At 48.6% G+C, this 26,073-nt stretch overlaps 3 protein-coding genes across 11 annotated transcripts; all 3 read right to left on the bottom strand.

Moving 5' to 3' along the window:
* Positions 1-1,832: 1,832 nt before the first annotated feature.
* Positions 1,833-4,511, bottom strand: LOC128335652 (protein shisa-1-like). 2 transcript variants are annotated; one of them, XM_053274267.1, is made up of 3 exons: positions 3,946-4,511; positions 3,454-3,559; positions 1,833-3,149 (listed from the first exon to the last, which is right to left on the bottom strand). In XM_053274267.1, exons 1-3 carry the CDS (start codon positions 4,250-4,252, stop codon positions 3,125-3,127), a joined length of 438 nt encoding a protein of 145 aa, XP_053130242.1. In that variant the 5' UTR covers positions 4,253-4,511; the 3' UTR covers positions 1,833-3,124. The 2 variants fall into 2 exon arrangements, with proteins under 2 accessions (XP_053130242.1, XP_053130241.1); XM_053274266.1 differs by lacking the exon at positions 3,454-3,559.
* A 3,642-nt stretch (positions 4,512-8,153) lies between these two features.
* On the bottom strand, positions 8,154-13,009 carry LOC128335309 (uncharacterized). 2 transcript variants are annotated; one of them, XM_053273329.1, is made up of 2 exons: positions 12,455-13,009; positions 8,154-10,643 (listed from the first exon to the last, which is right to left on the bottom strand). In XM_053273329.1, exons 1-2 carry the CDS (start codon positions 12,822-12,824, stop codon positions 9,265-9,267), a joined length of 1,749 nt encoding a protein of 582 aa, XP_053129304.1. In that variant the 5' UTR covers positions 12,825-13,009; the 3' UTR covers positions 8,154-9,264. The 2 variants fall into 2 exon arrangements, with proteins under 2 accessions (XP_053129304.1, XP_053129305.1); XM_053273330.1 differs by having other exon boundaries at positions 12,524-13,005.
* Positions 13,010-14,278: 1,269 nt separating this feature from the next.
* On the bottom strand, positions 14,279-25,708 carry LOC128335282 (protein shisa-3-like). 7 transcript variants are annotated; one of them, XR_008311560.1, is made up of 5 exons: positions 19,901-19,947; positions 19,734-19,792; positions 19,389-19,523; positions 18,030-18,092; positions 14,279-16,053 (listed from the first exon to the last, which is right to left on the bottom strand). XR_008311560.1 is itself a non-coding variant. In XM_053273289.1 (2 exons), the coding sequence occupies exons 1-2, from the start codon at positions 25,579-25,581 to the stop codon at positions 16,049-16,051; spliced, it is 267 nt and encodes an 88-aa protein (XP_053129264.1). In that variant the 5' UTR covers positions 25,582-25,708; the 3' UTR covers positions 14,279-16,048. The 7 variants fall into 7 exon arrangements, 3 of the variants coding, with proteins under 3 accessions (XP_053129264.1, XP_053129262.1, XP_053129263.1); XR_008311561.1 differs by lacking the exon at positions 19,734-19,792; XR_008311559.1 differs by lacking the exon at positions 19,901-19,947 and having other exon boundaries at positions 19,734-19,892.
* Between the last annotated feature and the right edge of the window lie 365 nt (positions 25,709-26,073).

Raw genomic sequence — 26,073 nt, 5'->3', positions numbered from 1 at the left:
GGGGTCATGGCGATTACAAACAACAGAGGGGATAGTGAGTCCCCTTGGAAAAGGCCTCTTCTAATGCTAACCTGTCCAAATGTCTCACCATTAATTGTTAACTGTGTACTCCACATGCTCATTGCTTTTTTTATAAATATCTGAATGTTTTTGCTGACACCAGTTGTTTCTAAACAGTTTAGTATCCATGTGTGAGGCAATGAATCAAAGGCTTTCTTGTAGTCAATCCATGTAACACTTAGATTTGTTTTTCTTCTCTTGCAATTTTCTAAAATCATTTTGTCAATCAGCAGCTGGTCTTTTGTGCCTCTGGTGTTCGGGCAATTTCCTTTTTGTTCAACTGGAAGCTGTTTGTTTGTTTGTTTGTTGTTGTTATTAAAACTTTTATACCGCCCTTCCAAAAGAGAGACTCCAATACTAAACTGGAGTTTATCTAGGATTTGATTCTGGTTTATCATCTCACAACACATATGAAGGAGAGCTGGTCTTGTGGTAGCAAGCATGAATTGTCCCCTTCGCTAAGCAGGGTCCACCCTGGTTACATATGAATGGGAGACTAGAAGTGTGAGCACTGTAAGATGTTCCCTTCAGGGGATGGGGTCGCTCTGGGAAGAGCAGAAGGTTCCCAGTTCCCTCCCTGGCAGCATCTCCAAGAGAGGACTGAGAGAGATTCCTGCCTGCAACCTTGGAGAAGCCGCTGCCAGTCTGTGAAGACAGTACTGAGCTAGATGGATCAAGGGTCTGACTTGGTAGAGGGCAGGTTCCTATGCTCATTCTTTCTTTGAACAGACTTTGCAGCAACTTGAGTCCATGCTTTGCTGCTGGTTCTGGATTTTGTTGTTTAATGGCAACTACTGCTTTGTAGCTTCAGTGTTCTTGTGTTGTGGATTGCGTGGGCACTTACAAACCTGCTCCTCTGAGTGCACGAGCACACAGACACACAGCCACTCTTCTGCTCCAAGTCCCCAGAGGAATTGCATTGCTACTTCCATGCTGTAGATATTTCATCTTTTGGGGACAGAGGAGAAGGATCCTCTCTTTTTGCCCCTGGAAGGAAATTTGTATTCAATGGGGCTTATGTACCATGAAGTAGCTGCAAATTCAGAAGCATAAGCACTCTCTGCAGGCCCCTTTGCAATGGCCGCCACCCCTCCCCCCAGATAATTTAAGGGGCTCTGTGACAAGAAATAAAGAATAATCTAGACTCTAGAATGAATACTAGAATGAATGACAGGAAATGCCCACTGAAATGCACTGGTTACTTCCAAATGGCCATGGAATTAAGTTAGGCTTGGCCTACTAACCCAGAGGGGGGGCAGGGTTAAAAAAAATCATTAAGAATCGCACAACTGTTTTGTGGGTTGGGTGGTAGGTAGCATCCATCATGCCCCACCAACCAACCTGCTTTGGTGTTGCTAGGCACTACCCACAAGGAATGATGGGCTGGTTTGAGTCCCCCCCACCCCACCATGGGGAACTATGGTCAAACCAGTTTGAACCAAACCAGCAGTCAGTTGGGTGTTCTGGAATCTGCAGTCTGGTTCAAATTAAAATCAAACCATAGAAGCCAGTTCCATGTTGACTCCTAGTGAGTTTCATGGCTGAGCAAGGATTTGGTCTCCTCTGTCCTAGTCCAACACTAACTGCTTTTTGAAAGCAGTAACTGCATTATGCACCTCTCTAAAATCCAGGCTGTGAGAAAGCACATGTTGAGAATGATGGTGGCCAAGGTCGGAGAGCTACTGGAGACAGCTGAATCCTTGGGCTAGAGGCCAAGTCGATGCTACAGTTAAACAAAAAGTTAAACTATTTCAAGACAACCAGAATCAAAATAGTGCACATATTTTTAACTGAGGAATTAATACATGCATGGAATAGCAGATATATTTGTAAAGCACATGCCAAAACACAGCTTCTTCTCACATAAGTAAGGGGCTTGGGAAGCAATCCTTATTGGGTGCCTGTGTTGCTCCAAGGTTAATACACAATTTGCACATATTGTAAGCAAACTTTGGGTATCTTGTAGTAGATGGCCACAAGTACAGGTATAGTCAATATTTTGCTTAAGCAGCTGAGTGCCAGGAGATAGTTGCTCTGCTTTGCCTGCAAGGGTCTCTCCAGAGAGGTATCAGATAGCACCTGACTAGCTCGGCCCATCAGGGGAAAGACCTCAGCACACGGCTATGCCTTTAAGATCTAGCTATCTATCCCTTCTGTCCCCAAAACCTTCAGAAACACAAACACCAGTAACCCCATGTAGTGCAACACCTGCTCTTATCCCAGGGAGACCCAGTTTTCCAACTCTGTATTAAAGACCCTTCAAGTATCATGGTCTACTCTGTGCATTTGTACTTCAGTGGTTTGCCTCAAATAAGCTGCCATTCAGACACAGGAAGGAAATAACCTGCTGGCTTGTTTCCTGACGTGGCCACAGAGAAATGCTTCATCTTTCCAGTGCAGTCTCCTCATAAGATTAAGCCACTCTCTGTGGTCTGTAGAAGAACAGAGCCTTCCTCCCAAAGACCTCCCATTATCTAAACCACTGCCGAGTGAGTGGATATGTTGGACGTATATCCAGCACCAATCCTGTTCACCACATGCCAGTGTTGGGCTGCGAGGAGTGAAGGACAACTTCAAAACACTCAGTTTAGTGTTAGTTCCGTTTACTCTTAAAAACATTACTTTTCCTTGATATTAAAGAATGAGTTGTGGTTTCTGCTTCAGCATTAGAGATGGATCTCCATGAAATGCCTCCTGCGGTCATATCCATTCCCCAAGTGGGGCTGGAGGCAAAGCCAACCAAGAAGTTCTAGAAGGAAGATCTGCTGGGGAAAGGGATGAGTGTCTCCCCAGCCTTGGGGGTTCCAGAGTTTGCAGGACTGACCCGCACCGCATCTCAGCTGGCAGGCGAAGGGTTGGGTGCCCTCGCTAGGAGCCCTGGGGGGCTTCAGCACTGTAGGCTAGTGGAGCTGTACTTGAGCAGGCCCCATAGCAGGGAAGAGAGCCGTGATGATCTTCTCCCCATGGCACCTGTTCCCTTTCTCTGCTGTGGCTGCCGCCCCACCGGGGTTTGCAACAAAAGCAGAGAAAACAGATGCCACCGGGAAGGGCCAGTCCAAAGAAACTAAAGAAGATGGCCATCATCACACCTGGAGAGAGAAGGAAGGCCAGTCATTAGTTGCCACAGACAGACTCCCTTCCAGACCCACTCTGTCTTTGCCCCAAGGTCCTTCCAAAGCGCAAAGCCAGCTTCCCTGCACCTCCCCTTGCTGTGAAAGGATTCAGATTAAGCAGGCTCCTGTCACAGCACCTGGTCTGGAGAAGCTCACCCAGAGCTCGGGGATGCAAAAGGTAGCCCAGGCCCCCTAGGTAGGAAGTGGAGGAGGAGAGCAGCCCAGTTAGGGGGTAGCTATAACTGAGCAGATAGGTTCAAAGAACCAGAGGCACTCTTACCCCTGGACTCCAGGGTCAAAATCCAGGGCCACCACACACCCTGGAGCCCCTCCAAATCCTTTGTAGACTGTCCTGGGTGATGTGGTTGGTGCCCTCAAGAACCTACCTGTTAAGAAAGGATGCTTACTTGCAGTGGGAGGTGGGGCTCCAGTCCAAAGCCTTCAGGTCCAGGCTCCAAAATTGCCTAGGTGCACTTCTGCAAAGAACCTGGGGGCCCCGGCTCCTGAGGGCCCCCCAGCTCCACCCCTCCCCATTTCCTCCATCGTCTCACTCACTCTGAGGGGTGGCCGGAGAGAGGGGTGACCAGGGCCCCCCCCCCCACGCCCCTAGCTAGACTCCTGCATGTGTGTGTTGGAACTCGCACCACCATCACTCCCAGCCACAGTCTGAGGTTTCCTAGACCTGCCTAGCCTCTGCCCCCGCCCCGGCCCCACCTTGAGCTCCTTGGTGAAGATGTCCCCGCGCCGCCGGGGGTCGAGGGCAGCGGCTTACCGGGATCGGAGAACGGCAGCCTGGAGAAGGTGCCGTTTCCGAGGCGGCGGGGGCACCAGGGCTGGTCGAGGCGCTTCCTTCGGGACGAGCAGCAGGAAGGGAAGAAGCAGGTGCCGCAACAGAAGCGGTCCTCCCGTCGGTCCTCCCGGCGCGGGCAGCGGAAGGTGCGGCCGATGAGCGCCGGGTGGCGGGCCCAGACCCAGCAGTACCCCCCCCCAAAAAAATGCCGCCACAGGCCCACCTGGGAGCAGCCCACCGACTGCGCCAGCAGCAGAGCGAGGGCTGCGCAGGACAGAGCCCGCCCCATCGCGGATGGCGTCGGCGCTGTCCCAAGCTGGGATCCCGTCGGGCGGGGAAGCCGCTTCCTCTTCTCCAAGAGCACCTGGCCCAATGCACGCGCTAAAGAGAGACCGGCTCGGTCAAGCGGCCTTTAGAGCCGTCCAGGAACGCCCTGTGGAGGAGGCTGGGAAGCGCGTCTCCCGCTGGCCCGGCCCCGATCCCTGCCCGTCCATGAAAGAGGACCCCGCCCACCCGTTCAACCACCGTCGACTGGTTCAAACAGCTCCTGCCGCGAAGGGCATGCCCCAGATGAATGGGCGGCTCTTAGTCGGAGCCTTTCCAAGCTTACTCGGAAGTAAGCTCCACTGAAGCCCATCCCTCAGCTCAAGCCTCTGAATTCACTCGGAAACAAGCCTCACTTGTTCCATGGGACTTAAAGGTAAAGTTGTGCCGTCAAGTCGATTTCGACCCCTGGCGCCCACAGAGCCCTGTGGTTTTCCTTTGGTGGAATACAGAAGGGGTTGACCACTGCCTCCTCCCTCGCAGTGTGAGAGGATGCCTTTCAGCATCTTCCTAAATCGCTGCTGCCCAATATAGTACCAGCGGAATTCGAACCGGCAACCTTCTACTTAGTCAAGCGTAAATGTTAGTCGAGCATTTGCCTGCTGCTCCATTAGGTGGCTTTCCATGGGACTTAGTCAGTAGTAAAACAGGAGTGTGCATGTGTTTTGAGTGGGAGGTAAGCTCTGGTGCGTTGAGGGCTCCTCTAAGTAGGTGTAGAGAGGATAGGGCCCTTTCATTCCAAGCCTATGCACACTTCCTCAGAAATAAGACCCATTGTACTCAACGGGACCCACTCCCAAATAAAGGTACGTAGCACTTTTGGGAAAACACCCCACAGAACAGGGGTTCTCAATCCTGGGTCCCCCCAACCTTGTTGGACTACAACTCCCATCATGGCCCCTGACCATTGTGGCTGGGGTGATGGGAATTGTAGTACAACAACTGGGAGCCCACATTTGAAAACCCTTCCTGTAACAAAAGCAGACTCCATTAATCTCCTGCTAACTGAGCAAAGAGGCCCCCTTTTAAGGTGATGATTCTCTTTATTGAGCAGGGGGAGAGTAACTGGCCCTCTCCACCCCCAGCACAGGACCTCCAGTGACTGTTGCTGGTGTCTATCTTATGTTTCCTTTTAGATTGTGAGCCCTTTGGGGGCAGGGATCCATCTTATTTATTTATTATTTCTCTATGTAAACTGCCCTGAGCTATTTTTGGAAGGGTGGTCTAGAAATTGAATAAATATAAAATAATAAATATTGTGCATGGCTCCCTCCCTCCAAGGACAAAGGATCATTCACACATGTAGTTTCTCTACATGCGGTTACTGTGCACTTGAGGATGGGTCACACATGCTTGTTTCTCCCTGGAGGAGTCACACTAATCATTCAAACATGTCATCGTTGTGTAGCAGTACCTCCACTCTCCAAAGCATCAGATTTTATTCATTAATAAAAGTGACAATTTTGCCATAGGAAAGGTGCAAACTAAACCAGGGGTAGTCAACATGTGGCTCTCCAGATGTTGCTGAACTACAACTCCCATCATCCCCAGCTTTAATAAATTGTGGCTGGGGTGATGGGATCTGGAGTTCAACATCTGGAGAGTCACATTGCCTATCCCTGAGCTAAACAATGGATGAGTCATTCCATGAACCATCAAAGCGAGCAAGTTGTGAGAATCCCAGACTGAACACCCTGTTTGTAAGTACTCTGTGTGTCTGTGAATAACCAGTTGCATAATCAACCAATGGGTTGAAATGACAAAGAAGCAGAATTAGGCTAGAGATAAGGAATGCGTTCCTCACTTTTAAGAGCTGTTTGCCCTTCTGTATCCTACCAAGGAGCCACCTAATGGCACAGCAGGGAAGTAACTTGCCTAGGGAGCAAGAGGTTGCTGGTTCAAATACCCGCTGGTATGTTCTCCAGACTACGGGAAACACCTCTATTGGGCAGCAGTGATATAGGAAGATGCTGAAAAGGCATCATCTCATACTGCACGGGAGATGGCAATGGTAAACCCCTCCTGTATTCTACCAAAGAAAACCACAGGGCTCTGTGGGCACCAAGAGTCAACACCGACTTGATGGCACAACCCTTCCTCCCCACCCCCTTTTTTGACAGTAGAACTCTCTGCCTCACATGTTGCTGGCCTCTAGGGGTCTTCAAAACAAAGTCTGAATGGCTGGGGATATTGTAGCAAACCAGCTCTGAGCAGGGGTTGATCTAGAACAGGAAAGTTGGGTCCCCAGATGTTATTGGACTTTAGCTCCCATAATCCTCAGTGGCCTTTGGTTGGGAAGCTGAAGTCCAATAACATCTGGGGACCCAGTGTTGAAAATCTCTGGCCTAGAAGACCCCCAAGATCTCTTCTGGCTGTAAGATTCTATGATGCATCTGCTGAAGATGTGCAAAAGCACACTTAACCACTACTGCCACCTAGTATCCCAGAAGCAAAAACTAGGCTATAGGAGGAGACACTTCTGTCCAACTCAGTGTCCTGAAGGGGATGGGGTGTTCCTATAAGCACAAGGCTGGATCTGTACATTCTCCCCCCCCCCGCCCCCATTACTGCTGGTTTAGAATATGGAAGGTCACATCAGGCGAAATATCCCCATCTTGGTGTTGATTTAAATTAGGCTTCCCCCTGTTCCAGTTTGCTTACTGAACAAGCCCCCATATCAACTGATCCCAACAAAAGTTTCAGTCTATGGCACAGCAAGTAAGTGGATTCCTTACTCAGGTTAGCAGCTGAATGAAAAACCTTGCACCCTGCTGCTTTTGATTTCAAAGTCTGGTGTCACAGTTGTGCAAAAAGCCCCCTTTTTGCACAACCAAACTGCATGTTAAATATCTACTGCTTGGCACCCTCTATCCAAGAATGTAGACTGAATGAATCATTAACCTGAAGGCTGTCAACGATCCCATTCAAACTTAGAGGAGAATTCAATTTAGTCAGCACTTTCCTGGATGGCTCTCTTCCATGGAAAAGCACCCATAACTCACTGTTGGGCAGATGGCCATAACTCATTTGGAACTGGAAGGGATGCTCCATTTGTGCACATTAGAATGTGGGTTTCTAGGTTGTTCTGATCTTTATAAATGGCATTTTGAGATACTTACTGGAATTAGATTGGATTTCTTTCTTAGAAGAAATGCCATCTTCAGTTCTATTGACCCTGTTTGGAATAGTGGCTGGGAGAAGCCACAGCCAGTTGTAAGAGCAAGTGCCCGCAGGAACATGGGAAGCAACCTCCTACGGAGTCGGAACATTGGTCCATCTAGCTCAGTATTGTCTACACCAGGGTTTCTTAACCTTGTTGTTGGACTACAACTCCCATCATCCCCAGACATGGCCTTTGTGGCTGAGGATGGTGGAAGTTGTAGTACACCACCACCTTGGGGCCCAAGGTTAAGAAACCCTGGTCTACACAGACTGGCAGCGACTTCTCCAAGGTTGCAGGCTGGAGTCTCTCTCAGCTGTATCTTAGATATGCCAGGGAGGGAATGTGGAACCTTCTGCATGCAAGTTTTCCTCCTCGAACAGCCCCCACCCCCATAAGTGGAATCTCTTCCAGTGCCCACACATGTAGCCTCCCATCCAAATGCAAACCAGGGTTGACTCTGCTTAGGAAAGGGGACAAATCGTGCTTGCCACAAGACCAGCTCCCTTATTCTTGGCCCTCCTTCAGTCACCAGCCTACGTGTGAGTGGAGAATTCTTCCCACCCAGTTTCTGCCTAGAACTGCAGAAATGCTCAGGTGGGCTACTGAAGGCAGCGATAGCCTTGGCCATAGAAAGCTGTGCCCACAAGCTAAAGACAGCATGTTGTCAGAAGTCAAGAGGCATTGCAAAGAGGAAACATCAGAGTACTCCACACACTTTTTTATTGAAAAATTGCTACATACATTTTACTGGAGTCTGTGCTGAACAGCTTCTCCTCCCAGAAGCATTTGACTGCTGCTTGCCTGTTATCTCTTCAGGGTCAACAATACACACAGGCCATGATAGACTTATTTTTTTTCCTAGAGGCCTTTGACTGGTATACCATGTGGCATATCACCCCATAATAACCAAACATTCAGTTTCAAACAGGACATCCAGCACACGTAGAATCCTTGGTAGGTAAGCCAGCCAGCCAAAATGGCATTCACACTGGAGGAAATATACCAAGGTGTTGCTTAACAGAGTTGTCCAAAATACTATGCATCTTCACTTGCAACATTTAAGGAGTTTTTTTCTGGGATAGTATCTGTGCTGTGCCATATTTGGTGATCTTTGAGTTATAAGCCAATATTATAGGCCTAGCTGTACCCTCTGTCCTTAAAGGAAAATATTTTGTTAAAAGTATTTAACAGTCACCTCTTGCTTTGCTTTCCCCTTCCCTGGCATTGCTGCAGACAAAATACACACACCCCTTTTCCTTCAGAGACAGAACCTTCCAGCAGATAAGAGAAGCTCCTTCAAGTATCACATTCAAAGTTGGGGTGAGGCAGCAGTCAAATCACACCTACTGCACGCTGTTGTATTTTAGGGCAAGGCATTCAGAACACTGCCATGCAGTCTTAGGGATAGGATAAGTGGCACAAGAGGGTCAGATCCAGCCAACAAGCTTCCTGTGATCAAGGAGAGAGGGTTGATATTCACCACTTTCTTTTCTCAAATCCATCTCCACTGCCGTTAGAAACAATGACCTCAGGTCCAAGGGATGATTTCTCTGAACCGAAGTGGAGGGAACTCCTTAGCACGAATGTCCTAATACTCCATGCACAAATACTCCATGCCAGTGGTATCCAAAGGATAGTGAACAACTTTGGGCAAGTAATTCATTGACAGTTTAAAAACAAACAAACAAAAAAGCTAGTTTAGCTAATACACTCTTAAAAAGTAGTCTTAAAAGTCAACCTACAGCTCTACAGTATGGTGTCTAGCTGGTGTACATGGCATCATCGTTGGGAGGATTTCCAAGTATGTATCTTGACTAAGGAGAGTCCTTCGTTCCCAAGGGAGGCTCCAAGATGGTACCAGGAGCACCTCTGTCCTGGAGAACTGGCAACACAACGGCTGCCTCTTCCTCTGGAATTGCAACATTTGCCCAACGGAATTGCACAACCGGTGGCTTGTCCGATGCAGTAAGTAAAACCCCAGAGCCTTGAACTCCCCCAGGATTACAAGGTGGTGAATCCCCACTGTAGGAGGGAGGAGCAGCCGTGTGCCTCTGAGGGACACCCCGTCCAGCCAGCCCAACCTGTAGATTGCTCAAGGCAAGGGAAAAGGCAGAGGCACCACTGTAGGACCCTACATCATCCCTGTACAAGGGAGCCAAGCGGGTGCGTCTCTGACTCTCAAAATTATATGCCCGCGTCCGAGGCCGGGTGCCTAGATCATGAGCTGCCTCCGTTCCAGAGGACCCTGAAGCTGAGCTCAAGAGGTGGGCCTGGGAGGAGATGCACTCCATTTTCAAGGCGGGCTCCCAGACAGAACCAGGAGCACTCCTCTTTCCAAGCATGGCTGGAATGGTGGTGTCCTGGAGGGCCATTGGCGGCAGAGTGTCTTGCTCGTCATCTGGGATCGCAGCATTTCTGCTGTTCCTTTGCACAACAGAGGGATTGTCCAGTGCAGAAGGCAACGCCCCAGGTCCACAAGCTCCCACAGGGTTCCAGGCTGGTGGGTCCCCATGGTAGGAGAAAGGCATGACAGAGCACCTGGGGGGAATGCCACACCCCTCCAGCTCAGCCTGTGGATTGTCCAAAGCAGGGGGGAAAGCAGGAGCTCTTAGGGGGTCCACAAGGCTATAGGGCGGTGGGTCAGCCCTGTAAGAAGGGGGCAAGACAACATGCCTTGGAGTATCAATATTCAGCCTATCAGGAGGTCGAGTGATTGGACCATCAGCTGCTTCTGCACCAGAGGACAAGGAAGCTGAACTCAGGAGGTGGGCCTGAGATGCCTTCTCCATTTCCAAGGCAGGCTCAGAGGTGGAACCCAGAACAGCGGCATCTTCAGGAGCAGCGGGAGCCTTGGCCATCGCCTCATCCTCTTGATGTCCAGTACTAGCATGCCTTGGCTGGCCAGCAACAGGCGGGTTTTCCAACATGGGGGATGCGGTAGAGGTCTGGTGACTGCTCACAACACTATAGGGCGGTGGGCCACCACTGTATGGGAGAGGTGGGGGGAAGCGAGTATGCACTTGACAGAAATGAAGATTCTCCAACCGGGTCTGCTCCATGTCCTCATTCAAGATGCTCAGCCGCTGCCCAGGGCCACGCCTGGATTCCCTAAGACAATAGCACACTGTGCGCACGCCACAGATGCAGAGTAGAGCGGCAGGAATGCTAAGAAAAAACACCAGGATGACCTCATCTAGAAACAGAAGAGACCAGTCAGTTGTCAGAGGCCTCTGGAGACCCCATCTCTGCACATCCCTACCCTCCATCTTCTGCCTCCCCCCACCTTCCCTCCCACACCAGCAAACCTCTCTCCTCTCCTTTGTCATTTTCTCATACGCAATCATCACCACCACTCCAACGTAATGCATCCACCAGTACCCAACTGAAACCAATTTGGATTGCAATCTAGCCCAACTCTCCCTGCACTTTGATGGATGGATTGATTGATTAAGTGCTGTCAAGTCGGTGTCAACTCTTAGCAACCACCTAGATAGATACTCTCCAGGATGATCTGTCTTCCACTTGGCCTTGAAGGTCTCTCAGTGGTACATTCATTGCTGACATAATCAAATCCATCCACCTTGCACTTAGCATGCATTAAATGTTGGAAAATAGCTCTCTCGAACACTCTCAGCCCACTTTTCATCCTCACAGCTGAAGGGAGACCCACAGAGTGGAGCACTGCCCAGGACTAACCATTTGCAGAGTCCTGATTGTGAGAGTGGAAACCCAAGTGATTGAGTAAAGGCCCTCAGCAATATGGAGTAGGCTTTGCATTCTGGAGGTTCAGCCTTCAGCCATCTCCAGTGCCTACTGCAGGGCTGAAAGAGAGACCTCTACCCAATACCATGGGAAATCTTTGTTGGTCAAAGAAGACCAGGACTAACCTAGATGAGCCTAAGGTCTGACACCAGCAGATTTCTTGCTTTCCCCACTTTCCATTTCAAGAGGTTAATTAATTCCCAAACCAGGAACCCTCACTCTGCTGTGAAAGCCAGAGGCACCCTTACTACAGGACTTCAGGGCTGGTCCAGAGACTCTACACCCCCTGCCCCCCCCCCGCGCAAATCATCTTTAGTCTGTCCTGGGTGGTGTGGTTTGCACCCTCAAGAGCCTATGTGTTAAATTGTGCTTAACTTGCGGGGGGGGGGGGCTCCAAAGGTCTTTAGGTCCAGGCTCCAAAATTACCTAGGTGAACCTCTAGTGAAAGCATCAGGACAATATATGCAGGGCACAGACATGCAATACTTACCAAATACACAATGCTGTGAGCAACTTATTTTTAGTTTTTCAAACCAGGATTCACTTATTTTGTGAATACCTTTAGCCCTTTAAAAAAATAACTCTGCAGGAAAGATTTAAAGAGATTGTGGACCTGTATAGGCACCATAGTTAGTGGGCAACTTCAGCTACCTTTGGGGAAAAGGTAACTGAAGGAACATCTGGTAGAACAGAAAGCCTACTGTCCAGTGATGAGAAGCAGACCAGCTCCCACTAGATCACAGCAGCAGTGCACAAGACCTGCATGAAACACAGACATGAACTACTCTGAGCAAGCTAACCACAGCTCAGCTCCAGCATATCTTGGAGCAAGTAGCCCAAGGAGAAAGCTATTCCAAAGTCAGGAGATAAGAAACAGCACTTGAGAGAGGGAGAGAGGTCTCCCTTAGCATCAACATGTGCAAGGAGGAAGAGACAATCGTTAGGTCTCTATTTTCCTGTCTAGCCTACACTCCCCATGCCTTTAACCCCTAAGAATAACGCAAAGAGGCACCTTTTAGAGTAGCCCTCTTTATGCTTAGCAGGGGGACAGCAGCACCTGCTCCGATACAACTTCACACAGCACCTCTCCAAGGGCTGCAACTCGTGTCTAACTTGTCTTTTTTATATTCAGAGCTCTTTGAGGATAGAGACTAGCCTCCCCCCACCAAAAAAAATAAAAAAAATAAAAAAAATAAAACCGACTTAAGAAGGTTCTGTTATTGAAAAGCAAAAGGGAAGCACCACTCAGGTCGAGGAGTCTTCTGAGTTCTCCAAAAGCCGGTGGAGAAAGAAAGAATGAAGCTCTCTTACTCGGAGATCCTTGGGAAGGTGGGCGGGGCGCGGGCTCCGGGCCCCCGGTGGCTGCCTTCAGCTGCTCAGCTCTGGGACACCGAGTTTGGTCTAGCCGGACTTCACTAGACGAGCAGCAGTAAGAGAAGCTGCAGGTCCCGCAACAGAACTTGGCGTCCGCCCCGTCCAGCAGCCCAGGACACTGGAAGGCTCCATTTGGCGCCCCGCCCGTCCAGCCGCGGCACAATTCACCCCCAGCCCCACTAAAACAGTTCCCTGCAGCCAGTAGCAGGGTGAGAGCGCCCACAAAAGCCCTCCCCATAACACAACTCGCCCTAGACGTTGGCGGGGAAACGTCTCCCTGGCGCGCTAAAACCAAGCCTTCCCGTCCGAGAAGTAAAATTAACAATTACGCATCAGTTAACCCAAGTTGTTCTAAACGCAGGTCCTCCCAGCCAGGCTTTATAAATGTGATGAGACAAGCCCTGGCCATTCATCATCATCTCCACCCCCGGCTGGTCCCGATCCCCGCCCGTTAATTAAGGAGGACCCACCCCTCCCACCATCCTTGCTGGGAATTAGCCTGAACGGCTCGAGGAAAATCCGCAATTGACTTGGTCTTGACTGGTGAGTTTCTAACAGCCCGATCCTATCCATGTCTACTCAGAAGTAACGGCCAGCGAGTTGCATTGGACTCGCTCCTAAATATCACGCAGCAGCAGGATCCTAAGAGGGGTTGCTCTTAGAAACGACGTATAATGTTCAACGACGCTTAGTCCTACTCGGGAGTAAGCTGAGCTGGATTTCTTTCCAAGGAGACATGGAGAGGATTGGGCCGCACCTTTTACACTGACCTGAAAGGAAGTCCTATTGAATTCATTGAGACTGACCCATTGGAAAGAAATTCAACAGGGCCATGGGCAGAATGAGAAGATGCACCTGACGAATGTTTGTCTGCCCTGCCGCTCTCTGAGGAGAACAGAACTGTAACCTCTAGGAGAGGATATTCCTCATTGGGCCCTCAGATGTTGTTGGACTACAACTCCCATCATCCCCAGTCACAATTATTATTATAAATCTTTAAATACTGCTTTTCTTCAACAACAAAGCCTTCAGGAATGATAGGATTTTTAGTCCAACCATATCTGAGAATGCAATATCTCCACTAAGAGATGCAAACCTATAATAAATGTTGCTGTGTTAGACCAAGGAGCGACTTATAACAGGGTTTTGTTTCCAACATGGTCTGGAGCCCTTAGGGGTGGAGGGTGGCATTTCTGTATGTGTGAATCCCAGAGACTCAAAATGCAGGCACATCACAGGTTCTGACCACGTTTGCTCACTGTACACTTGGGGACATTCATACGTGCTTATTTCTCTCATGGTGGCTGCAACATACCATATTTATCCAAATAGAAGACTCCTTTGAATTTAAGAAGACCCCACACCCTTGAAAAATACAGGTTACACCAGCATTTCCTCAAAAGAAACAGGACTCTGAATTTAAGACAACCTCCTGATTTCTAATATTGGAAAATATTATAGCCAGGGTTATGGGAGCTGTAGGCCAACATCTGCAGGAGAGACAAAGTTGAGCAGCCCTGGACAAACAGGCTGCATGCTTGAGACACAGTTATCCCCAACCTGTTTGTGCCGAGACTTGCTGAGATGCTTGAAGTAGATCATCTACTGAAGGCAGCTGAGGCCTTTGCCCTACCAGGCCAGCTAAATATAGCAGACAGTCAATATTTATTTAAAGTCATTACAAGAGGCAAGTCCCACAAAAAGAGTTTTATTGATAATTTGGTACATACATTTGACAAGCATTTGTGTTAAACCATTTCTCATCCAAAAAGCATTCATCATCTCAGGTTACATTGCTGCTTGCCTGTTACCTCTTCTGGGGGACACACACACACACACTTACTTTTAAAAGCCTGTGGTTGGTGTACCATGTAATATATCACCACATGATAACCAAACATTCAGTTTCAAATAGGAACAACCCCACCGAGTTATGTGTAGGTAAGCCAGCTAGAGTGCATTCAAACAGGAGTAAAAACAACACAGTCTTGCCTACAAAGATCTCTACAGAAAGATTCAACAATCCCGTGAATCTGCAGTGGCAATATTGAAGGAGCACATTTCAGGGACATCTGTGTTTTGCCATGTTCTGTGGTTTCTGGGTTACAAGAAACTAATACAGGTCTTGCTTTTGCCTTGGTCCATAAAGGAAAATATCCTGTCAGAAGGCATTAGGTTACCACATCTTGCTATTGGTTCCTCCTCTCCTCTGGCATAATTGCAGGCACACACAATCTAAGCACTATTTCCCTTTAGAGACAGCCTTCCCACAGAGTTAAAGAAGTTCCTTCAAGTGTTGCATTGAGAGTGAAGCAGGGTGGAGTAGGCGGAAGTCGCATTAACTGTGCATTTGTATTTCACACACTTCCTGTGGCCGAGGAGCAGGAGCTGATGTTAATGCTCACTCAAAATATGCCAGTGGTGTGTTTGCAGAATTCTGCAGAGCAACTTTGGGCAAGTAATGGGCTTACATTTTAAGAACTAGCCAGTTCAGCCAATCGACACTCTTAAAAACCAATCTTTAAAAATTCAAGTTACAACGGTGAGGGTGAGTTCCTGACCTGACCTGGTCTACTCGAAGTTCTTGAGCTGGTCTACTTGGCTTTCTTCATTGGGAGGATCTCCAAGTAGGTATCTTGCTAGCCTAAGGGGAGAGTCTTCAGTTTCCAAGGGGGGCGTCAAGGTGGGACCAGGAGTGGCTCTCATCTGGGGGGGAGGATTACAGCATTGGCATGATGGAACCACACAAAACCCACCTTTTTTCAGAACTCAAGGGCCATGAGCTCCCTCAGGATTATAGGGTGGTGGGTCCTCAAGAGTGACAGAGCGCCTTGGAGGAATACCAGGTTCCTGCAGGCCAACCTGTGGACTGCCCAAAGAAGGGGGAAAGGCAGAAGAGGCACTGATGGGGTCCACAGGACTATAGGGTGGTGGGTTATCTGTGTGGAGGGCAGTCAGTTCCTCGCAGAAGGAAGTCTTGACCGATTACGAGACCGAGTTCCTCGGCCATGAGCTGCCTCTGAACGGAAGGAAGGCCGCAAAGCCGAACCAGAAGCCAATGGAGCCAAGAGGGTCCTCGCATCCCCTTGAAGTCCAGGGTTTGCATGGCCAGATTGTCCACCAGGAGTATTTTCCAACGTAGGGCATGAAGCAGAGGGAGGCACCACAGCACTATAGGGGGGTGGCCCTCTATAGGGGGGTGGTCCACTATAGGGGGGTGGAGCAACATGGTTCACCCCCACCGTGCCTTCTCCAGAAACAAAAATGCAGGATGGAGGAGCCTGGTGCATCTGCGTGAGGGCCTGCTGCAGCTTCACCACCTGGGGTCTGAGCACCAGCTGACGCACCTTCACAGTGGGGGGTCTGGCCATGACCTGCTGCAGCCTCACAGTCGGGGGTCTCAGCTGCTTCCGAGTAGACAGATGTTTCTGCATCAGGGCCCACTGCAGGTTCTCCGTCAAATCAGTCTGTGGCAATGACCAAAGACACAGGTGAGTGAAACCACAAGCACAGCAATGGAAACAATCACCAGTATGGCCTAGTCTCAAAATAGAAGACACAGGCCAGATGCCCCTGGGGGTCCCATCTCCTCACATGTCCTCCAACTTCTACCTTTTCTTTCTTCCACCCCACACCAACAGATCCCAGAACTTCTCCCTTTTGATATATGCAGGAGTCACCTCCCTTCCTGCCCCTCACCCTCCCCGATTGGCTGATCCTCCCCAGCTGAAACTGCTCAAGATTACAATCTAAAAAAACTCTTCCCACATGCAGTGGGCAATAAATATAGATAGATAGATAGATAGATAGATAGATAGATAGAAGAGCTAGTCTTGTGGTAGCAAGCACGACTTGTCCCCTAAGCTAAGCAGGGTCCACCCTGGTTGCATATGAAAGGGAAACTTGATGTGTGAGCACTGTAAAATATTCCCCTCAGGGGATGGAGCCACTCTGGGAAGAGCAGAAGGTTCCAAGTTCCTTCCCTGGCAGCATCTCCAAGAGAGGGCTGAGAGAGACTCCTGCCTGCAACCTTGGAGAAGCCACTGCCAGTCTGTGAAGAAAACACTGAGCTAGATAGACCAATGGTCTGACTCAGTATATGGCAGCTTCCTATGTAAATATTGGAGAAGATCACCCCCATCCGAACACTCTTTCAAACCACTTTTCATATTAACATGAAGAGGTAGGCACACTTCAGAGAGGGGAGGAGCTCCACCCAGGACAAAACGTCACTTGCATTTGCAAACTCCTGATTTAGAGTTTTAACCCAAGTGGTTTAGTAAAGACCCTTAGCCACAACTTAGCAAGCATTATGAAGAGGAGGCTTCACATTCTGGGTGTCCCAGGTCCAGCCATCCGCCATCTCCAAAGCAGACTTCAAGGCTGAGAAAGGGATTTCTCTGCCCAAGGCCACTGGAAACCTTTGCTGGTTGAACGAGACCAGACTGATCTTGATGAACCCAGGGTCAGTAACCAGGGACTTTCTTTCAAGAAATTCACGCTCCCCATTTTCAAGATGTTAATTCTTAAGCCAGGAAACAAAACTACTCTGCTGTGAAACAGAACAGCATGTGAAGGGCAAGGAGGGACATGCAATTCATGCCAAATATATTATTAAAATAAATATCATTAATATTAATAAGAAAATGAGGAGGCAAAAATCCTTTGGGATTTTCAAATACAAACTGATAGGCATTTGGCGCACAATACACCTGATCGGATAGTCATCGAGAAGAATCGGGTTCTGATAACTGATATTGCAATCCCAGGGGATAGACAAGTCGACAAAACAACAGAATATAAGGACCTTCCGATTGAAACTGAGTGGCTGTATTGGCACCGGTGTCCAGCCAGTGTCCAACAGGTTTTGGGGAGATTCGGAGGCAATAAGCTCAAAGTGTAAATGCCAAAGAGGTTTTATTAGACAAAGCTGAATAATGGTCTAAAGAGGATCACAGAAGAAAAGATAAAGCAAACCTCCCTGATCTGACGTGATCGTTTTCATTGGGGAAGATGAAAAGGATGTGGCCCCTGTAACGCCAGCTGGTGCGTAGCACCTTCGGATCTCAGTCTACACTGAAGCTCCAAATTACTAAGGTGTCTGTGTGTCTCTCACAAGCAGCATCAAGAAAGGGGCTGTAGCTGGCCCCACTTATCAGTAAGTAGCCTGTGTGAGACCCATGCCCTCGGCCAGCAGCCAAGTCCGTTCCAATCCCAGGTAGTACATCTCCCCATCCACCCTGATCCAGGTGGGTAATTAACGCATATTTTAAAGTGAACTTTATCCATACCTAGCTGTACTAATTGGCGTAGTAATACAAACTCAGAATATGGATACAGGAATGCAGATGGATACAGTTTTCAATACAGAACAGGAGTACAGGGTTATTAAAGTTTAAAGCTAGGGAGGCTTTTAGAATAGAAGCAGTGTATTGAAGTTTACATGTCCAGAGGGTAGAAGTGGATCACACCACTAGGCTTCCTCGCCATATCTTCCACAGGGGCTCTGGAAAAAGAAAACAACAGTGGTGCCAATAGTTGTAGGTGCCCTTGGTGCAGTACCAAAAGAACTTGAACACCATCTTGATGCCTTGGGCATCTATAAAATTACAGCCCATCAGCTACAGAAGGCCACACTACTTGGGACAGCACGAATACTACAATGCTATCGTTAATTTTTCTTTAGTTATCCTAGACGCTTGGAAAGGGCCCAATAATTAAAGTACCAAATCCAGTCAATAGCATCTGGTAGACTATGCATAAATAGCATAACAATAACCAATAACAACAAACAACAACAACAACTAGGAGGATAGGCACCCCATAACAAGTTGTTCTCTGGGCAGCTCACAACACAGCATTCACACATCAAGTAAAAACACATACCACATTGTGGAAGAAAACGTGGTCTTCATGTTATGTTTGGAAATCCAAGTAGATCGCTTTATTGAGACAAAGACAGTTTCAGCTGAGAATGGGTCAGCGAGAGCCCGTGCAGGTCACAGAACTGCCCAGATTCCCAAAGACCCCTTTGCAATGTTTAGGAGGACAAAGTCTTATCTTGTCGAAAAAGGAAATTACAGCCTTTGTTCTTAGTTTGCGCAAACATTTCAATCAGTTAGCTGGAGGATTACTCGTGTATATCAGAACAATGAAGTTACAGTGCGGATCCATCTTTAACCTGCATGATCAGAATGCTTTTAAACAGGGTTTTGCAAAGTTCAGTTCCTGCCGCTGTCTACCGAGGATTATTCAAATTTCTAGGGACCTTTCCCCGAAATCTATTACAAGCCAAACCCCACGCTCACCATTGCCTGCCTGCCTGCTTGTTTTCTCCTTAGCAAAGCATTTCTGCTTAGAAAGCTCTTGCATCAAGCTAGCAAAATGGCTTCGGTTTGGTCAAGTGAATGATTTCCACAACATGAAATTACAAACACACCAAATTATACAGACACACACACACTGTTGTCAGCTACTGGTTTTTAGTTTGTTTTCTCCCCTGCCAGGTACATTTAGCCTTCTGAGCACCCTCAGCCCTTTATTTGAGAAATCAGCAATCCTACAAAATGTTGATGATTGCAAAGCTTTATAAAGGTTAAGTGTGCCGTTCAGGCGCCCACAGAGCCCTGTGGTTGTCTCTGGCAGAATACAGGAGGAGTTTGCCATTACTTCCTGCCCTGCAGTACGAGAGGATGCCTTCCAGCATCTTCCTACAGCGCTGCTGCCCAATATAATACCAGCAGGGAATCAAACCAGCAACCTTCTGCTTGTTAGTCAAGCATTTCCCCGCTGCGCCACTTACGGCTTATCGGTAAGGAATCCTCAACTTCTTCAACTCCCTTTAAAAGTTGTGTGCCGCGTATGGGGCGCCGGGTAGAAACTAGACCGAAAGCAGAGCAACGATGGTTGGTTGTCTTGTCTTTGTAGGGTAAGCGTGCTGGAAGAGAGCATACTGAAGCGTCAGGAGTCTTTTGCAATCGATTGTGAGGTCTTTGGGGCAGGGAACCTCCAGCCGGCCCTTACCGAGATGCTGCGCCTGGTCTAGCTGACCTCTACCGCCCGCCCACATGCAACCCACTTCAGCCTTTCCAGGACCGCCTCCTACAGCAAGAACTGGGCGCACGCACAAACTGTATCACAAACTCACCCCACTCGAGGAAGCGCCGAGAAAACTTGCCTTCGCTGCCTGAAATCAAACCGCCCCCTCTAAGAAAAAATAAAGCGACTTTAACAACCACCCAGAGGTACTCTAAAAAGAAAAAGAGGGGGGAAACCCAGCCAGCCACTATATACTTGACGCCCTGGCAACTCCACCTGACTGGTCCCGATCCTCGCCCGTCCATCAACCAGGACTCCTTCCCCACCTCCCGTGCTGATGAGAATTAGCCTAAATGGCTGTTGAGGCAAATCAATAACAGTCATCGCTCACTGTCTTGATTGGTGCGCTTCTCCCAGCCCGACCCTAGCTCTTGTCTACTCGGAAGTAATGGCCCCGCATTCAGGGTTACTACTAAATTGCAGTACGATCTTAAGACGGTCAAGGGCCGCTCTTGGAAACACAACTCCTGCAGTGTCAGGCGGCGCTTATTCCTACTCGGGAGTAAGCCCAGCTGAGCAGAGTTGGATTTCCTTCCGAGGAAACAAGGACGGGATCGGGCTGCACGTCTTACGCGAAAGCAAGTCCTCTGGAATTCATTGAAAATGATCCGTCGGGAAGAAATTCTACAGGGCCAGCTTTAACCTACAGTCACAGGGATGGAAAGGGTGCACCTGGTGAATGTCTGGCTGTCTTGCAGCTCTCAGAAGAGAATAGAAACATGAGGACTAAAACAGAGGGTAGCAGAGATCAGCATAAGAAAAGCACCACAGGATTAGACCAAAAAGCCTCTCCCAACAGCATTCTGATTTTCACACTGGAGCCCATCAGAAAAATATGTAGAAAGTTGCAACTCCTATGCCTGGGAATCCCAAATATGCAGACACATCAGAGGGTTTCTCTCTACTTGATAAGTGTTCATTTGGAGATGGTTATGCATGCTTGTTTCTCTCCCTTGACTACAGTATATAAGGTTGCCAACTTTTGTACCAGCTCTTGCTCCAGTACCTTTAACACAGTCTTGGTATTAGCAATTGCTAAGAGAGCTCTTCCATGCAACCCTAAGGAAAATGGTAAGGGGCATCAAAGGATCTCGTGTCCAGCCAACATGCTTCCTGTGGCCAAGGAAAAGGAGTTGATATTAAGCACCTTCTTCTATTGCTATTTCAGTTAGTTAATAGAAACTGTGGCCTCATGTACAAGGACGGAATGAATCCCTTGGCACAAATGCTCACCACAAATAGGACAGTGGTGTGTTTGCAGAATATTAAAGAACAACTTTGAGCAAGTAGTCAGTTAAAAACGAGTCCGTTCAGCCAATACACTCTTAAAAGCCAATCTTAAAAGTCAAGTTTCAATTATGAAGTGTGGAGTTCTTCACCTGGTGTACTTGGTGTCTTCGATGGGAGGATCTCCAAGTACATGTCTTGCTAGACTAAAGAGATTCTTCCGTTTCCAAGGGAGGCTCCAAGATGGGACCAGGAGAGGCTTCATCTTCTGAATTTGCAGTGACACTGCTGCTCCCAGTGAGGAACCAGGTTCCCAGTCTGGGGCAGCTTATTGAAAAACGGACAGGGAGAAGCAGCTAGTAGATGAATAGCCTAGAAACCCAACAGTGGCCTACCATTTCCCTTAAAATCACATTCCACACACCCTTGGCCTCCAAGCATTAGCCTGCCTGTGAACAGGGCGTTCCTCCCCACCTTCCTGTGTTTGTGGCAGGAAGGAACTGCAAAGATGCTCCAAGGCGGAGGTCTTGAAGGCAGCAGCTAAAGCCTTAGCTGCAGAAGAGAGACTGCAAACCAGCAAGAGTTAGTATCTCGTCAGAAGTTGAGAGGGCCATGAGAAGAGGCCGGTGTTGGGGTTCTCCAGACACACACAATTTTATTGAAGAGTTATTAGGTACATTTGACAAGTATCTGTGCTAAACTGCTTTGCCTCCCAGAAGCATTTGTCACTGCTGTTTGTCTGTTACCTCTTCAGAGTTAATACACACAAGTGGTCAAACAGTCATCAAGCAGAATTCTTCATAAGCAAGTCAGCCTGAAGTATGGGGTGGATCAAGAAGACGGTTGCAAAGCTTCCCTGGCGATCATTAAGAAGAGCCCTTCAGGAGGGAAACACACATTTGTGCTTTGCTATCTTTGATTCTCTCAGGGAGACAAACCATTAACACAAGCCAAGTTCTGGTCTCTGCCCTTACAGGAAACTATTCTGCCAAAAGGTGACACAGGTCACAAGGTAACCCTATTTTCTTTGGAAGCAGAGCCTTCAGCAGAATAAGGGAAGTCCCTTCGTAAAGTTGGGGGGGGCATTCACATTAAGTGTGCATTTGTATTTTAGGGCAAAGCATTCAATACCCTGCCATGCAACCATAGGGGAAGTGGTAAGGGGCATAAGCGGATCATGGCCAGCCAAAATGCTTCTTGTGTCTAAGGAGAAGGAGGGGTTGACATTCAGCACTTTCTTCAGCTCACCCCCCCACCCCCAATTCAGTTAGCAACAACAATCTCATGTCCAAAGGAGGATTCTCTAAACCAGGGTTCCTTAACCTTGAGCCCCCAGATGTTGTTGGACTACAACTCCCAGAATCCCCAGTCATGGCCTTTGTGGCTGGGGATTCTGGCAGTTGTAGTCCAACAACATCTGGGGGCCCAAGGTTAAGAAACCCTGCTCTAAACCACTGTATTGAACTCGGGAAGCAGAAAATGGAGTGAATCCCTTTCCACTAATTTCCCTTAAAATATGCCAGTGGTTTATTCGCAGAATAGTGAAGAACAATGTTGGGTAAGTAGACATGTTTAAAAAACTAGCCAGTACAGCCAATACATTCTTAAAAACCAATCTTAAAAATCAGGATACAAGGGTGACGTATGGAGTTGATGGCGTACTTGGCATCTTCAATGGGAGGATCTCCAAGTACATGCTAGACTAAAGACAGTCTTCCATTTCCAAGGGAGGTGCCAATAATGGGATCAGGAGTGGTTGTGTCCTGAGGAAGCGTCCACAGCATCACAGTGGCCCGCTGCCCCCTTCATCCCCCGGCATGCCACAGAGGTGGTCACGGATTCCGTGGCCACTGTTGTACCTCCGGCAGGTCTTCATAACGAAAGAGCCAGAATTGTTGAGAACCCTCACATGCAGCTTCAGGTAGGAACATATAACCATAACGCACAGCTTGAGGTAGGAGCAGAGCAGCAAACAACATCATAAGGGAAAGTATCAGCCTTATCTCCCATGCTGGGAATAGAAAAGAAAGGCCCATCAAATGTGAGATGCTCTTTCCTCACAACCCCACCAGTATTCCCTCTAAAGTGTACACAGGGGTGCGCACACACAAGTTTTTAAAAGTCCATTCCCTTAATTTTAGATCCCCACTCAGGTTGAATCTGGAAAGCCCCATTCTGAATGCACGTGTGCACACACACTCCCTTGATTTTGCCACCCAGAACAAATCTCATTCTGCTGCGCACAGATGAAAAAGAGAGAGAGAGAACACGGAACTTGAGTGCTCTAGGAAAAGCCCATAGCTCTGCATTATGGAGTGGACCTTTTGCACTCAGGAGGTTCAGCCTTCAGCCATCTCCAGCGTAGGCTGCAGGGTTGAGCAAGGGACCTCTACCTAATACCATGGAAAACCTTTGCTGATCTGAGAAGACCAGACTGACCTAGTTTGCTGGTCTGTGACTGTACCAATAAAGAGCGGTCGATTGAGACTAACCCAGATGAGCCAAGGGTCTGACACCAGCAGATTTCTTGCTTCGCCCTTTCCATTTCAAGGGGTTATTTCCTAAACCAGGAACCATCACTCTGCTGTGAGAGCATCAGGACAGCATATGCAGGGCAAAGAGAGACATGCAATCCTTGTCAAATATTATACAGTGCTTTTAGATATGGATTGGGGGAGGGGCGTTCCCACCCCCAGCCATGACACAGGTAGCTTTTTGAACACTCACAGCCTTTAAGAGGGGAGCATCAGCAACCTTGAAAGAAAGTTTGTGAACTTCTATAGGTCCTGCAGATAAATGATGGCCATCTTCCACTCCCTTGAAAAAGGGGAAGGGATGACTGAAGGAGGCATCTGATGAAGTCCCAGCAGAGGTCTATAGAGAAAAGCGCTCTATGTGGGGCTGTCTTTGGACATAGTCCAGAAACGGCAATTGCTGCAGAGTGCGGCAACCGGGCTGACCTCCAGGGCTACCCAAAGAAACCACATTTTAAAAGAGACTCCTATTTTAAAAGAAGCACACTGGCTGCAAAGTAGTTTCTGGGCAAAATACAAAGTGCTGATTATTATCTATAAAGCCCCAAACAGCTTGGGCCCAGCATGTTTAAAAGAGTACCTGCTTCTTCATGAACCCCACTGCCTTTTAAAATCATTGGGGGAGGTCTGGTTGAGGTTACCACTGGCTTGTTTGGTGGTGACCCAAAACCAGGCCTTCTCTAGGGATGCTCCAGAATGGGATCTCCCCCCTCTCTGGTTGTTTTTAAAGGGCTTTTGAAAACACACCTGTTTTGTCAGGTTTTTAGTTTATGATGCTTTAAAGTTTGATTGATGGCAATTTTAATTGGCTTTTATGTGATTTTTAGGTTTTAGTTGCTTGGTTTAAATTGTAAACTGCCCTGAGATTTTATACAGGGCAGTCTAAAAATACAATTAAATAAATAAAAGCAGAGGAGAAGCAGCCCACTTCTCACTTGCTCCATGCCCTGAAGGTAAAGGTAAAGTGTGCGGTCAATTCGATTTCGACTCCTGGCGCCCACAGAGCCCTGTGGTTGTCTTTGGTAGAATACAGGAGGGGTTTCCCATTGCCTCCTCCCGCAGAGTGTGAGATGATGCCTTTCAGCATCTTCCTAGAACGCTGCTGCCCAATATAGTACCAGAAGGGATTCGAACCAGCAACCTTCTGCTTGTTAGTCAAGCATTTCCCTGCTGCACCACTTAAGGTAACTATCCATGCCCTGAACCCTGTGTGAAACTCGAGTATTGACCAACAAGAAGGAAATTACTACTTAGTAGTAGTAGCCCTAAAAGGGGAAAGTGTCCTTTTAATTTCAATGGGACTCCTCCAACATTCTTCATCATGTCAGCCCCCAATTATTTGGGATGAGTGGTCCACAGCTCAGTTCCAGCACTTGTTGAAGAAAGGGGCTCACGAAAAGGGAATCTAGGATAGTTAGGAAACAAGAGTCCTGAAGGTGGCCCCTCTCTCTCTCGCTCTCTCTCTCTCTCGCTCTCGCTCTCTCTCGCTCTCCCTTCTCTTCTGGCTTTGCCAGAAGAGGAGGCAGAGAGAGAGAGAGAAAGTTGGCTACTCCGCATATAAAAGGAAAGAGAGGCCACCTTCAGGACTCTTGTTTCCTAACTATCCTAGATTCCCTTTTCCCTCCAAACCACCAACAAAAACCTTGGTAATCAGCCCAAGAGGGCAACATTTCTAGTGGCCCCTCTTATGGTTCTCAAGGGAGAGTAATGGTCCCAATCCACTTCAGCACAGCTCCTCCCCAGTCTCTACCCTTTTTGAGGATGAATACTTTGGAAACTGCGAATTCTTCGCCTTGCAAGACTAGCCGCGCTCTGATCAGGGCCGCTACTGAGTTAACCGAGGACTCAGGTGGGGATGGGATACAGCAATTTACCTCGGGATCCAACCAAAGACGGGGCGCTCTGGGTGTGCTGCAGCCGAGCCGCCTCGGAGGAGCAGCAGTAAGGCGCGCCGCAGGTCCCGCAACAGAACTTGGCGTCCGCCCCGTCGAGCAGCCCCGGACAGTAGAAGGCTCCATCCGGCCCCCCGTCCGTCCAGCCGCCACACAGCTCTCCCCCAGCCCCACCGGAGCCGCCGCCGTCCCATAGAGGCAGCAGCAAGACAAGGACGCCCGCCACCAGCGTCCTCCACCTCATGGCCGAGCCCGCCCCACACCAGGGCTCCTCGAGAAAAGTTCTCCCTCCTCGCCAGTTAAAAACAACCCTTCCCCACTTGGGAAATCAAAACCGCTTTTGCAGATCACCCCCGTTGCGCTGAAGTCAAGCCCGCCCAGCCCGCCTTTATAGACAGAACTTGATGCGGCAGGAACTCGCAACTCACCTGTCGCTGGCTGGTCCCGATCCCCCCTGCCCGTCCATTAAGGGGGACCTGTCTCACTCCATTCTGCCTCCTGCACTGCTGGGAATTCGCCTACAAGGGCTCTTGAGACAAATCGATCGTGGGAATCGCTTACGAAGGCCTACTCTGAGAAGGTAAAAGGTAAAGTGTGCCGTCAAGGACTCCTGGCGCCCACAGAACCCTGTGGTTTTATTTTGGTAGAATGCAGGCGGGTTTTACCATGGCCTCCTCCCGCGCAGTGTGAAAGGATGCCTTTCAGCATCTTCCTAGATCGCTGCTGCTCGATAGAG

The sequence above is a fragment of the Hemicordylus capensis genome, chromosome 11 (assembly GCF_027244095.1).
Source record: "Hemicordylus capensis ecotype Gifberg chromosome 11, rHemCap1.1.pri, whole genome shotgun sequence".
NCBI classification, from domain to species: Eukaryota; Metazoa; Chordata; class Lepidosauria; order Squamata; family Cordylidae; genus Hemicordylus; species Hemicordylus capensis.
Note: the sequence above shows the minus strand (reverse complement) of the source record. Positions and strands in the feature narration are given on the sequence as shown.